The following is a 15,434-nucleotide window of genomic DNA, read 5'->3' on the forward strand; positions in this document are numbered from 1 at the left end:
CAGTTCTGTATATCGTTTGGAAGTCTCTCCCCAATTGTCAGTATAATGTGGACGTGTAACATGCAACCATCAATTCTTCTACAACAAAGTCTTTCAAATGGAATATGTTTTACCAGTTGCAACAAAGACTTCAATGACATTCATCAGTTTTGCTTTGAATGTCAAAATGAAAAGCAATGCAGTCTATGGCAGTTTCTTTTGATTGTTTTTTTTTCCTTTCCCCCTTTGTTTACTTTCTTATTCAACACATGAGAAATAACCAAGGCAAAAAAATCAAATGTATAAACAGCATTTAAAGATTTAAGACACCAAAGGGCACTCCAAGGCAGAGCTGCTGTGAGATTCACAGACTTGGCAGTTTTCACAAAGAAACAGCAGAGCACTTGGATCACACTGAAGCTGAGAAACAGACGGATGCAGGAGACAGATTAATGGTGAGACAAAAAGAGAGAGACAGAATGTGCGAGAGAAAGTTAAAGGTTTAAACAAGTCTGTGAGGAAACTCTCTCTTGCTCCTCTCTCGCAAAAACAAAACCTCACCAACGGGCCACTTGGCTTGTGTAGTCCTCAGTGGTGGTGGGGAAGTCACCATCAGTCCCTTTCTCCAACTCTCCTCCCCTCCTCCCACCTCCATTTTCTCCCCCTCTGTGTTTGGGCAACCATGGCCTGCCCTGCTCTTTTTGCTCCCTCAGCCAACGCCTCTCCTCGCGCCTCTTCAAGCGCACCTCCTGGTGCTCCCTCTGGCGGGTGAACTGGAAACGCTGGAGGAACAGGTCCTTCGCGTACTCGTACAACTGCATGTCCAAATAGTTGAGGTCCTCGATGCGTCTGCGCACGGGCTCGCTAAGGTCCACGTTGGCCGCACGCGTGCTGTTGATCTGTGTGAAAGCGGCGATGAAGCGCAGGCTGAACGTCCGCTCAAACAGGTACTGCGTCTTGCGTTGAAACTCAGTCAGGCCGTAGAAAGCCATGTTCTTGAGGTTGCTCATGGCGCTACTCAAAAGGATGTGGTTACGCTGGCTTTCGTTCATAGAAGACAGGTTGTAGCAGCCCACCAGGCTAAGGTCAGCCAGCATGCGGACCTGCCGGTTACTGGCCAAGTTGGAGGGGCAGTTCATGAACTCTGTCAGAGTGACACCGGACCAGTCATCCCCACTGTAACAGGTAGGCAGCTCATCCTGGGTGGGCGAGCGTCCGTCACACATGTGGAGGGCGGTCTTCCACGTAGCTCCACGCTGGACGTGCTTCCACTCACTCAGGTAGCGGGAGACGGGGTCTCGCAGCATGGTGATGTAGTAGAAGTTCCTGCAGCCAAAACAAACACAGTTGAGAGAGCTGTGAGCACATCATCATCACAGAGGGCTGCCCTGCATTGTGCTGACAGATGGTGACTTTTGTCTGTGCATGAAACTTCAAGGTTGAATCTAATTAGCAAACTGAAAGTCTCACTAATGAGATTATTATAGAGTTTCTATATATTGCCCTTAAAAATTGCCTCAGAGTGATGATTTACAAAATTGAGCTAAAACCATTTTCATTCCACAGATTTCTCCCACCTGCCAAAATGTAGAATAATAGGGTATCAAGACATAATGGTAATCCATGTCCATACAGAAAGTGAGTAAAACTGACCCAGCTAAATCCCAAACATGTCACTGTTACAAGATAATGAGGTTTCACTTTTGGTGTCTCAAATTCCTTGCACTTTTAACTGGATATCCTACAAATCATTTGTCACCTAATCATAGCAGGGATTTTACAGGAGAAAACACATTTGGTTGAAGAACTGGTAAATGAGTGCAACTCTTTTGATACAGGTCGTTTATACTGCATGCGCTCAGAGCAGCCCAAAGAACGGACCTCTCCTCCGTGGATGTACGCTCTCAGCCAATACAATGTCCAGGTCTTGTAGCTAGCCAATCATTGCAACGGAGTCTGTGAGACACCACCCACGTTAATACAAACCAGCTCTAGCTCTTATATGCAGCTGTCAAACAAACGAATGAGGGTGAGAAAGAAAAGTGACTAACAGAAAGATTTCAATGAGAATGTCTAAATGGAAAGACCACAAGATTCGAAACTTAGTTAGATAAAGTTAAGGAACGGCAATGGACTCGGTTATTTATGAACAAATTACGAGCTGGCTCCATTACCACGGCATATTTCTAGTGAGTGAGAACATATCTGTCATGCACAATCTCCTGTTGTGTGCTACATGTGTGAAAGGGCAACCTTGCATGTGATTTTTCCAAACAATGTCCAGAGTTCATATGAGAAAACGGCAAAACAAAGGGGGCTGATGAAGTTCTTTGGTTGAGGAAGTAAAACAGCCAGTCTCAAACATAAAATTGATAGCAACATTACATGTCAACTATAACTGCATTTGATTGAGAGTTGATATTTTTGCTTGAGTGACAGCCCACATATGAGGTTTCATCTGTCCTTCATGCAAAGGTTGAAGACTTCCAAGGAGATCTACTGTCCGGAAGCACAGGTATGTCAAAGCGCACTCTGATGGAAAACAAAGATTGGACAGGTGTTGACCAGGTAAACCTCTCCTAAGGCGATGTCCTGTGAGTGCCATGTGAATATTTAATGATGCATCTCCCCCTCCCCTGTGAACAGTCAGGGCAGATAAAGTGGAGTGCAGCGCTGAGATTTCACACTGACTCCAAAGCTGCTCTCCGTGCTGCTTCACTTCTTTCAACACAACAAACAACACACAGTCTCAACCAGGAGTGGTAATAAAAGAGCTCCACACAAACAGCCTCCTTTGCTTTCACTTCTTGTCTTTCAGGGTTGGATTCACACTGGAATATTTTGCCCAAACTTCATACCGTTTATTCGGATTCTTGTGTTTGTTTTTAAACAGCTACTTTTTCCATTTGTGTCCTTACCAGTTCTGTTAAATCAGCTAACACTGAGATAACATCATGGCCATTATCAGAGTCTGCTTCACTGATGAGGATGGAGGGGGCTGTCTCCGGAGTCTGTTCTAGAGCTGAAACAGTTAGACTTAATCGATTTGTGGATTAAACAAACTTCTTTGATAACGGGTTAATGATTTTCCCAAACATTCTCTTGTTTTTCAGTGAGGATTAGTTTCTTATCTTTGCCATCTATATCTCTGTAAACTGAATGTCTTTGCGTTTTAGATGGTTGGTAAGACAAACCAAGACTTTGGAGGATGTCAGTTAAATTAAGCAAGTAATTGGTTAATCAAAGATATAATCAGCTAACCAGATTAACTGATAGGGAAAACTTTAACTTTATTGATCAGTGGTCACATTCCACTGTTAGTACTATGTAGTACAATGTCTGCTTTTAACCCATCCTTAGGAGCAGTGAGCAGCTGAAAAGCGCCCGGGGAGCAATTAGGGGTTTAGTGTTTTGCTCAAGGACACTTGAACATGAGGCCAGGAGGAGGCTGGAATTAAATCTTCCATCTTGTGGTTTAAAGTTAAACCGCTCTACTTTCTGTGCCACAGTTGCCCCCTAATAATTGTTAGTTGCAGTCCTAGCCAGTTCTAATACTTTCATAAGATGAAGCATTACTTTATAAAATGTTGTCATCAGTTTCCAACTCATCATGATTATCAGTTTCACCTAATATCAAGCAACATTTTGTTTTATGGCTGAGATGTTAGGTGATCACAGGCTGTGAAACAACAAAGATACTTCCTCCCTCCAGAACTCATGACATGTGGGTGAAAAATAAAGCGTGAATCTGATTTCATACACATCACTTGTAAATTCAGAAAAGCTGTGTGAAACAGTTTTCATGATGAACTATAAAGTATCACTGGATAACACTGTTGAGATGGGATATGCAAACGTATTTTCAATTCTGGCAAACCTGGTTCAGTTCCAAATGTTTGAGTTGTTGTAGGCTACTTTGCATTGCGGTTTTAAGTGTAGTGTATGCTGTGCTTGTTATGATTTATCAATTTCTCTAATTTCAATCAAACTTTCCTGACCCTAACATAAAACATGACACTGGAGAGAATATGAATATGCCAGTACATAGGTATGGTGTAGCATAAGATACAGTATAACACAAATTCGAGGGTATTCAAGTTTGCAAATAGCAACATTATCTGACTGAACAAACCAAATTATGGCTAAAAAAAAATGTCTTGAGTTTATATTGGGAAGATTTGTCCTAACAGTGCTGCTGGAATGCCACGTGACAAAGTTACCCAATAAGCATCAGGCAAGAAGCTCTGATTACAGCCCTGGTGGCAGCAGCTGCATCCTGGCACTTGTTCCTGGAGATGGCTGGCTGCAGATACACCCTCATTAGACTGTCTCTGGGACATAAACACATGCAGGAAGTGTTGTTTGAGTGCACTCGACAGCCCAAAGGTCAGCTGTGTTCACCATCAGTGTCAAAATGCATCAGGATCAGCTGGTCTGCAAAGCTGTCTTGAGCAGGCTCTCCCTGAGTGATACAGATGGCTGTCGGGAGGGAGGGGGTGAGCTATCAGGCTTTTCTTACCTATGGTATCGTCAATTCCACTCTTGCAGAAAATTCACATTCACTATCAAAAGTTCTCCAAAAAGTTTACATTGATGCTGCTTTCCACCGGATATTTGTTCTTATAAAAACATGCCACATACTGCAGGATGCAGAATTAGACACCTTAATAATATACTGTCTTGTATGGCAATGCTGTGACAAAGTGTGACAAAGTGCAAAATCTTCCGGAAGAAGATTTGGGACCAACCCCTGTTGAACTCTAGTTAATCATGGATCAATAATGGATAATGGATATTGCAACTCGTTCCTCCCCAGAATACTCATCTCTATGGCAGCAGTGCCGGCAGCCCGACTTCACTGGATCACAAACTAAATGGGATCCATTGAGCAGAGACAGATGAGGGATTCAAAGGTGTGGCTGAGAATGGAAACTTGAGCAAAAAGTGATGAGGGGAGCAGGGGACGGAGCTGCTGCAGACATCATTTAGATGTAGTTAATGGCTATGGAAATAGGGAAACACTGCCTCCCTGAAAGCTATCTTTGACTGATACATCTGAAAAACAGCTCTTTGAGACAATGGCTGAGAAAGAGTTATGTTCATTCAAACCAGTATTTCTTTCTTTAATTATAAGCTCTGTGTTCTTAACAAAGTATTTAAGGTCTACTTTGAACATTAGGAAAACAAGACATACTTAATACCAATACAATTAGTAGAGAGGTTTTCATTGTGTTCACACTTGAAAACTGTCAAATAAAGTATACTCAGTCAGCATGCACACTAAAAACACGTAACTATTGATTGTGCTGAAGCAGGACAATATTCTCCCACAATGCAGTGCACTAATGAAAAGGTGAACAGTTGGAAAGCATCAGAACTAAATATAGATGGTAAGGAATTCCTCAGAAGGCAAAAGGATAACTATTGAGTTTTTGAGAGAATATTTTGCCGTTTCTTTGTTAGGTTTAGTTGCATCATTTTTATAAAACAGTCACCAATTTAAAAAAAATGTTTTAATAGATAATAATTTTAACAATAAAAAAGTAAATCAGATAAAAAATTACTGTTTTGTCAAATCAGTCAGTAAAGAGAGCATAGTGACGGGCACTCGGACACGAGGTTGATATTCCCCCTCAAATCGGCACGATACTGAATTGTGCAAAGGAATTAGACTTCCTAGCCGTTGTATGGGATTATTATACCCTGGCTATAAAGTAATCCGATTGCTCAGCATGTATAATGTTTACCATGTTCAACATGTAATTTGCTGATTAGCTTTAAACACAAAGTACAGATAATGGGAATTTCATATTTTGCAGGTATTTGAAACCAAGGGACTGGACAAATAAAAAATGTATGTGATGATGGCATCAGTGGAAAAGTCAGAGAATCAAGTTATTGCAAACCACCCTAAGGGGAAAAATACATTTCATAGCAATCCATTCAATGTATTGATGGACAAACCAACAGAAAGACTGACATTTTCCCTACTGCTTTTTTATATTACTCACCCGTTCAAATGATGTTAAGGCTCAAAGTTATCCTGCAGTTTTGAGTGACAGTTACTGCCAAGTTGGCGACAGCTAGAATCACCCACATACAGAGCTTCACAATGGCGTTACAGAAACCTATGGAACGGAAACTACATCCCTGTTTTACACAGTCTAAGCTAAAATACCAGGCAGTCCCCTTTGAATATTGTGACTAAAGCAACCCCTGAATCCAAGAACAGACAAGTGGCTTTTAATTGCCCGTAATTAGCGTCAATGACACCATTTCAGCCCACCGCTTCTCTCTGATTGCAAGCTGCTAAAAGGGACATTGTACTTTCAGCCTGAGCGCCCAGTGTTTCAAAGCATCAAGACTCTTTCTGTGTAGGAGTTGGATATCATTGCAGGTGCTTGAGGGTGGGCTAGACAATAGGGAAAAGCAAAACAATATGTTTCAGTGAGCCGGGCAGAAAGTTGTTGAGAGCAAAGGCTAACACAGTGAGCAGTAAATAAGTAAAGACAGACCATGTCCCAGTACAACAGTGGGACTGACTGATGTTGTATGGATGTAGTGTGGTAGACACTGTGTGTATGGAGTCAGAGTTTGAAGCAGCTACTTTTGTATCGTGTGAAGCTTCTGTTTACAGTCTGCTGGCTTCTCTGATTTATCCTCGCAATGTATCAGTCTTGATCTCTCTCCATTGCATCCTCGGCAGCCCAGGAGCATTAAGAAAAAGATTTTTAAACAACTTTTTACTGTCACTTCCTGGGTTTAGTTGCCTGGATAACAGTCACGGTCAAGAGAGACAGGCATGGCTATGAATGACATGTAACATCACAGTTAAATCATATGCTGCTAAACTACTAGAATCATATTTTGAAAGGAGGTCCATGTTAAGTATTACTGTCATTTCCAGGGTCACCTTACTGTTTGGTATCCGACAAAACTTCTACACAGAAGTTAGTGTGCAGAATAGCAAGTATATTATACCACATTGGTGACAGCATACTAATGTATGGCTGAATGTTATTTAAATGATTTATAGTCCATAGATTAAACATTCAGTATCATCCCTAAAGAGGTAAAGTATACCAAAGGTTCAGATGAATGTTTCTAGGAGCAGAGAGTGAAATGCGCCATGAGAATGGCTGTAATTTTGGATCTCACTTGACTCCTGCCCTTTTCTCCACTCTGCTTCTCCTCCACGTCCTACATTAGTGTTAGACATTAGTGTTCCCTCCGGATCCATTCCCCTTTTCTTAAAGGTTGTCACATTAATCACGCTGCTGATTCCACTCGTCAATCTCCCCCTGTATCGCCTGTGTTTATCTCCTGCTATGCTGTGCATCGTCTCTCCTCACTACCCTCTTCTCGAGGTACCCGCTGCATATACGTAAACAACCCTCACTCTTCTTCTTCACTCCTTGTTTTTTATGGCCTTTACCAAGAGACTCCTTGTTCAGGTAAATCATGGTAATGATAAAGTTTATGAGAGCGGAAGGCAACATGGTGATGTTTGATTGTATCGCAACAAACAATTTCAGGCTGGTATAGTTTTGTATTTTAAGACGTAAAATCAGAGATTGGAACATGTTGCAAGCTGCTCCTGAGGAAATCAGATTTTTATAAAAAAACTATGTGACTATGAATCGTATTATAAAACAGGGCAACTGAGTGCACAGAGACAGCTTATATAATGTTAACAACACCTCCAACAACACATCCAAGGAAGTATGTTTATGTACAATTCATTTGCAGCAGCAAGGTTTGATCGTTATTTCTGAACAAGGGAATGTTTTTAAGTGCAATTTATATTCCCTGCATTCGCCTGGACAGAAGCGGATGATGACTTTTACGTCTGCATGCAGACCAACAATACTGACCGTGACGACTGTACGCGTAGAAAGCGTGCTTTCTCATTTGCTCCAGTGGTTCCATACTCTCATACCTCTAGCTGGTTTCACAGAAGATGAAGAAGAAAAAGATGAAGAAGAAAGAATTGAAGAAGAAGAAAGAATAAGTGGAAAAAGGGAATGTAAAGGTAGAAAAAAACCCTACTATAAAAGTGAGGAAATCCGCCATCTTTAAAGCAATATAAAGACCACCACTATGTATAGAGTGGTTCAGGAGATGTACATGCGTGGAATGCCATATTGATGCAGATCTTCAATAAAGTAGGAATGGAACCGCGTGTGCGTCCGTAGCATAGACTGTATACCAGAGATGGATGCAGCTTCCGAGTCTGAAAAGTGAATCCAATGCAGAGGCGCATTTCTGTAAAAAACTGTGTCCTACTGTGTAGAAGTCAATGAGAAAATCACGTACTCCTAACTGGATTTATTGCCTTAGTAAACATTTTCCAAATGAGTTTATGGTCTCATTCGCTTTAGTTTTTTTCAATACAGCATGATGTTAATTTTCTACATAATGGTCCCATTAAGAGTAAAATAGACAATAAAGCGGGCGATTCTGTAGGGCGTGGCTACTTTGTGATTGTGATCGTCATGCTAGCAAGAGAAATGAGGTTTAGTAATGCATATACATGGCACCGAATACATTAAAATAGCTGTGAACTTGTTTTTCAACCGGCTCTGTGTCACAGCGACTGGCGTCAGCAATCAAAGCTCCCTGCTCACCTGACGGCTAAGAAAGACACTGAATGACTCACGTCAGCCGGTTGACAAAGCAAGATGCAAAAATGTGTTTTTACTGTACTGACAACATATTTTATTTGTTTTATGTCAAAATATCTAATCTTGAAATACAATATCTGCTTATAGTGACTACAAAATCACTGAACTTTAGAAAGAAAAAAAAAGTTAATGCAATCAAAACATATGAAACAGTGAGAAAAGTTTAGCATTTACATGTAATCCAGGAGACAGGGTTAAAGATTATATGCATAGCTAGAAATTGCCAACGGGTAGCATATGGTTTTGTTGTGCCAGAGGCCTCAAACATGATCCGGGCAGTAGTACATCTGATCAGAGTCATTTGTTAGCAGTCCCCAGCAGGAGAGAACAGGAATACGCGTATGCCAGTGGCATTGCCCTCAGCTAAACTACCTCAGCTCTCAGTGAGATGGCCCCAGTTCTTCCCTTTAAGCGATTAACAACTGTCAAAGTCACACTCTAAAACTACACAGGTAGGCTATATATGGATATACAATGTGCACTCATTATTAAAGCAGAGGTTTCATATACAAAGGGTGGTGTAAAGGACGAACTGTTCTAGCCTTAACACCGATGGTAACTTATGAAGTTCTATCAAGAACGTAATAAAAACTATATTGGATTTTTGTTCAGCAATAATTGAAGGGCAAGATCTTAAGGTGTGGTTTTTATCATCATGTAGCCTGGGGTGAGCCCCTATATGAAGATACTCCCCTGATCCTATTCAGAACCTAGTGAGAAAGTGCAAATACTAAGCAGACTGAGAGTAATGGTTACATTTACCTTCATACAGTCAACCATACACTGAACCCTTTTTTCCATAAATGGAAAAGGCGTACCAGTCAGACCAGAGGAAACAATCACATCACATCTCTCTTGAGGGAGTTTCATTTTACAGCCTCCTGAGAAAGAAAGAATAACCTTTAAAACTCAGGCGTTACCTACCAGATGCTGCAATCTTTTATTGTATTTATTCATCAATTTCTGCCCACTGCAGTGCCAAGGACAAATGATCAGACTTCGCTGCTTATCTTATTTAGACCAGAGTGTCTCCAAAATAAATTCACCTTTAAAATAATTGATTAAACTACAATGATAGATTTTGTTTGAGAAATACAGTATTCAAGGTTTGAAGAAACCTTTAACAAAAGATACAACATCAGAAAAGCTTCTTCAACTTGGGACTTTGATCTGGGCGTGTGAAGTGATGCTGCACTGTTGGCTGATTTGTTAATGATAAATCATTAAACTTAAACTCTTATTAAATAAGGATTAAACTTTGGATAGTGCCAAACAGAGCCTACACAGCTACTGTCTCGGCATGTTATTTATTTTTAAGTTATCTGGTTGCATATGACATTTTTTCACTCTCTTTCTTTCCATACTCAGCATGCATTGCTGTAAATTAATTGAAAAAGCCTACACGCCATGACGCTGATTGCAGCAAGTATGAGATGACGTAAATGAAAGTACAGTAAACATCATGGTAATTATGAGCTCTGACAAAGGCGGCAGATTGACCTTGGTTTCTATAGTTGAACATTGACAGAAGCGTCTGGGGGAAAAACAAGAAAAAAAGAAACACTTTTGAATAGATGAATGTTTTTCATCTATTTAGCAGCTAATTATGACGCTCCATTCAGTGTGAAAAAGATAGTGTTGGAAGTATGGGGGCAGGGCTGTGGTATGGACGCTTTCTTTTATATCTGCCTTGCATGATGTGTCGTCTATCAAACTAACCCGTAGTGGGGGAAAGTAAATAAGAACATTTACATAATAAAAGTACAATTTTGAGGTACTTCCACTTTACTTGAGTAATTTCATTTTACACTTCTAATATTTGTATTTTACTAGATTTAGAGTACTTTTTACTACGCTTCATTTATGTGGAAACTTTAGTTACTCGTTACTTTACAGATTCTGATGATCAACACAAAATATTATCAACAAATGAAATAACATGTATTGTTATCGATTAAGATACACAGCAGTATATTATACAGTGGTTAGCACTGTCGCCTCACAGCGAGAAGGTTCCAGGTTCGCATCCCGGCTTTCTGTGTGGAGTTTGCATGTTCTCCCCGTGTCTGCGTGGGTTTTCTCTGAGTTCTCCGGTTTCTTCCCACAATTCAAAAGACGTGCAGGTGTTAGGTTAATTGATGACTCTAAAATTGCCCGTAGGTGTGAATGGTTGTCTGTCTCTGTTCGTCTCTATGTGCCCTGCGATAGACTGGCGTCCTGTCCAGGGTGTTCCCTGCCTCATGCCCGTAGTCAACCGGGATCGGCTCCAGCCCCCCGCGACCCCGACAGGGACAAGCAGTTGAAGATGAACGAATTAATGAACAGCTGCAACATTAAATTTGGATTTACATTAATCTATCAATAATTATGATCTAATAATATCATATTCTGTTTATGAATACTTTTACTTTTAAGTACACTCTACAGATCTATGGATGGATGGGTTTCTTTTATTTTCTTCGACTACTGAACCGAAGTATGAAACTGAGGTCACATAACAAACTTATTTATTTGAACCCAAACCATGATCCTTTCCTAATCCAAACCAGGTAGTTTTTGTTAGATTACTCAAAACAAACTGTGTAACTGCGGTGGAACGTCATAGTTTAACACTTAGGCCTAACTAGCAGCTCACCGCATTACACGGAAGAACTTCCACACATAGCTCATTGCAACTGAACAAACTCCATGCACTAGTAAGTGGCCCTTGAGTGAAGGTTAGGATAACAAAATCTGTTTGCACGGATTCAAACATGTTGCTGCTATCAGACAAATAGATGTAGCTACATGTATTTGTAGAAAGTGAGAAGAGTGAAGAGAGGTGATTCGGGGATATGTGCCAGGATTAAATAACTGACACCTTCTGCAGTAACTGTCACAATTCTGGCTGAGTCTGAAGATGTATCCAAAATTGTTCACACCAAAGGAATCTCCTTCAACAGGATACTGGTGTCAAGTCAATTCTAATCAAAAGGATACAGCGATATGAATATTTGGTACAGTCTGACTGTTGCACTGCAGCTACATTTCATCCTACAGATCATTTTTATGACACAGACTGCAGTTACAATGTTGCATGCTACTAGACTTCTGCATCTTGTTCATTACATATTAAAGATTTTCCAGCAGGGCTTCGTCACACGGTCATCAGTGTGAATCCTGATGCTGCAGCCCGTGGCCTCACAATGTGCCAAGGAACATTTTGTCGTGCACTTGACATTCATAGTCTGCGAGGCTTTCATTTGCACAAAAATCACTGCGTATGAAGGCAATTTAGCTCTCTCATTAAAAAGGCATAAACGCCTCAGAACTTAATGGCATCTCACAGTAAAAGAGTGAGCCTTTTGAGTTTTGAGATTACATCTTGAGATTGCCGCACGCATAAAAGCGGGTGAGCTGGTATTGGCTCAGCATTGACTTTCATAGCTGTGTGAATGAAAATGACCAAGTGTGCTGTCAACAAGCTTTTTTTTAAATTGTAAAGGTCTGCAGACATTGTGTGAGGTGTTTGGCAAAAGCTTGTATTTTGCAACAATGACATTTAATATTTTTATTGTGCCTACACAGATATCAAGTAAAAACGAGTGGAGCTGAACCCGTATCAGTGATTGTGATCTTAATCAACCACAAACCAGCATGTTTAACGTTTTGTTATAAAATCTAACACAGGGAGATAATGCGGTGTAGTGCAAGTTGCGTGGGAAGAATTTTCTGAACAGGCTGGGTTCTCATGGTGTTACAAGAAGCATTAACACTTGCATTTGATCATCCCGATTAGTGCATCTTTTACCACTTTAGAGATGTAACATTAAGTGCTATGTTCTTAACCTTGAGAAAAAAAACCCTGAGTGGTGCACCATACACCATGTGATAAGATGTTTAAAGAGAAATGACTTCTCTCGGTAATGACTTCCTCCATCCCTGCGGTCTTTAATTTCAGCAGTCATGAAAAGAGACATTGATATTACCACACTAGCGGTAAGGTGATTGAGACTCACAAGGGCTCTCCTCTATCAGTCCACTGTAATATTCCCACAGCAGAACTATAAAGACAATCCCAATGTGCTGTAATAAACGGAGCACGAAAGTGTGATGTGCTTTGAATGTCAATACTGTAGGTTTGTTTCAGTTGTTCATACTGTTGTTCAATGGCTTTAGAGTGGAATTATGTGGCCGGCTCTTGCTTGAATCCTCTCTTCATCTCTCTGGTGAGGAGATGTCCTTGGTCTGTGAGAGAGAGGACGTTTTTCTGCATGCAAGGTCTCTGTGGTGCATCTGTACATCTCTGCGATGTCCCGTTTCTCACAAACAAGATGAGAATGAGACCGGAGACATGCATTATTTGTAACCGATACCATTCCTTAATGGTGTCTGCGTTCCCCCCTGACGGACCGTAATGGACCGTTTTTGAGGTTCTCGGCATCTTGTTTGGCTTTTTGAATGGTGACGGAATGGGGACAGAGGGTGTCACCTGGGAAGAAACAAGAAGAACGATGGGACCTTTCATTTACTTGTCAGGAAGCAGGCATTGCTAGCACTTGACATGATGCGCATACACAAAGTGCTTGTAGTGGGAGTGGCAGATAACAACAAGAGGAAAAAATTGCCCTTCAAAAGGGAAACACTTTAAAACGACAGAAACAGGATAAAATGAAAATGTCACTATCTAAGGGAAGATTTAATGGATAATTTCTCACACCAATAATGATTAAATACCCTTAAACACTATTTAATATGGAAATAGTGCCTATTTTACACATCAGGGCTGCGTGACAAAATGTTGTAGAAAGTTTTTGTGGCTCCAAAGGGAGTCTCAAGTGGCGCAACAAGTTTAAAAAAGGTGGAGTTGGAAATAGGTATGCTTACCAGATCTCTGTAGCCTGCTCCTCATTGTTGTTTGATGCAAGGGGCCAGTTTTAATATATATATATATATATATATATATATATATATATATACTGTTATATTGTACAAATTACACAAATTATTTTTTACTTATTGTGCTGTATACATTTGGTGTCGGAAAAAAATCTGAAGAATTAGTTCCAGATCATATTTCATTCATTTTCTTTTGCACTTGAATGAATGAATGTACTGTTCAAACTCTGAAAAATAAATACAACACATTTTTTTTGTTGCAGAACCATCCGAAGAGCATATGAATGCACCGTTGGCCTCGGAGGTCTGGTGGATAGTTGCTGAAATTATTAATAATTCCTCACCCCTCATCCTTTTCACTTACCCAGAGGGAGATCAGCATTTATTGTATTGCTCCAATAATGATTGTGATGGTCATGATGATTATGAAATTCCATAATGAGGATTAAAAAAAAATCCAGGTTGGTGGAGGTCTGCACCCTCCAAGTGCCATTCTACTTTATTCAGTGTAATAATAGACTGCCAAATAAACAACTTTAATTTACTTTTAATATAAAATCATCTTAGAAACATAGCTTTTTACTTTGATTATGAATTTTTCATCTCTTTGTTGTCATTTCTTTACATTTGTTTGATTACAAAGAAAAGTTAGCCGTCACTTCATGCAGAGCTTCTGGTACTTGGTCCGTGGTAGCCCAATTTATACAGCTTTGGGACTTTCTGAAGCTAAAACAACAGCAGCTCAACAGATAAATCTCCCAGAGCTGAGACACAAGAAACCACTTCATGGATGGCAGCGATGGTAAACACAACCATGTACTCCCTGAACAAAGTGAGTGTGGAGTGAAGTCTCAGGTAAAATGTCACTTGAGGTGAAATCAGCCCACGCTGTTCAAATATGAACACTGCAAGCTGGGTCAGCACAGGCCTCACTGCCTTTTCTGCTCTTTGTGATGCTCATGCACCCCGCAGTCTGACACACACAGATCTGATTCACAAACACAAAAATGTAACCTTGCCGCAATGAGCAGAAGCATAAGAGCAGGAAGGGAAAAGCATTTTCCAGGGGCGAGACCTTATTAAAAGCTGTATACTTTGGGAAGGTTGAATGAATCTAGAAGAATCTGCTAAGGATGCAGCTCCAGGATGTCACCAACTTTACTCAAAACTGAATGGCTTTGTAGCTTTAATAATATCCGTCATCTCATTTCAGCTCCTGGGACAGCACCTGTTTGACCTCCTCTGCTTCTGAAGCAGCAGAGAACAAAGATTTAAGTGGCACTTAAGCAGTGTTAATTCAGCTACATAACAGTGAAACAATAATAATAGATCTCATATGCTACTTCCCAATGACATGATATAGTTGAAATGAACAAATGCAACTCCATTTACTGTCAATTCTAAGTGGGGTGTTTGGATACAAGTGTCTCTACAGGAGAAATGACTGCACAATAACTGGAAAAGGTTGGACATGAAATCTGAATGTCCCTTTACATTGGTAAGTGACTCCCTGCTGTCGTAATGGCTTTTCTGTAATTTGAGACCAATTAGACATTGTAATATGACAGCCCAGCTTCAATTACCATGCTAGTGAAAACCCTCCTGTCTAATTATGCCCTCCTTTTAATCTTTCTCTTTCAAAGATCTCTCCAAGAGACAGCGGAGGAGGAGACAAGGCGTGTACTCGCATGGTCTTTGAATTAATAATACAGCCAGGGAAGAAGACGCGAATACACAGGCTGGCAGTGGAAACCACAGTACATGTCACATCACATAACACAGTGGTGGAGACACTGAGAGCTTTCACTGCTGCCACGAGAGTCTCACGTCTCTCCGACACTTTTCGCATACACATACACAACTTCAGCTTCAGCTTCATCCTCTCAGTCCAGT

General features: G+C 40.6%; 1 protein-coding gene across 1 annotated transcript in view; it reads right to left on the minus strand.

The window, feature by feature from the left end:
• Window positions 1-536: 536 nt before the first annotated feature.
• hs6st3b (heparan sulfate 6-O-sulfotransferase 3b) overlaps window positions 537-15,434 on the minus strand; it is a gene marked incomplete at both ends in the record, with an annotated part of 58,480 nt that continues 43,582 nt past the window's right edge. Inside the window, one exon of the mRNA XM_083921937.1 lies at window positions 537-1,305. Coding sequence (XP_083778063.1) covers window positions 537-1,305 — 769 coding nt within the window. The remainder of the gene's footprint in view (window positions 1,306-15,434) is intronic.

Source organism: Echiichthys vipera (genome assembly GCF_963691815.1).
Source record: "Echiichthys vipera genome assembly, chromosome: 10".
Lineage (NCBI taxonomy): Eukaryota > Metazoa > Chordata > Actinopteri > Perciformes > Trachinidae > Echiichthys > Echiichthys vipera.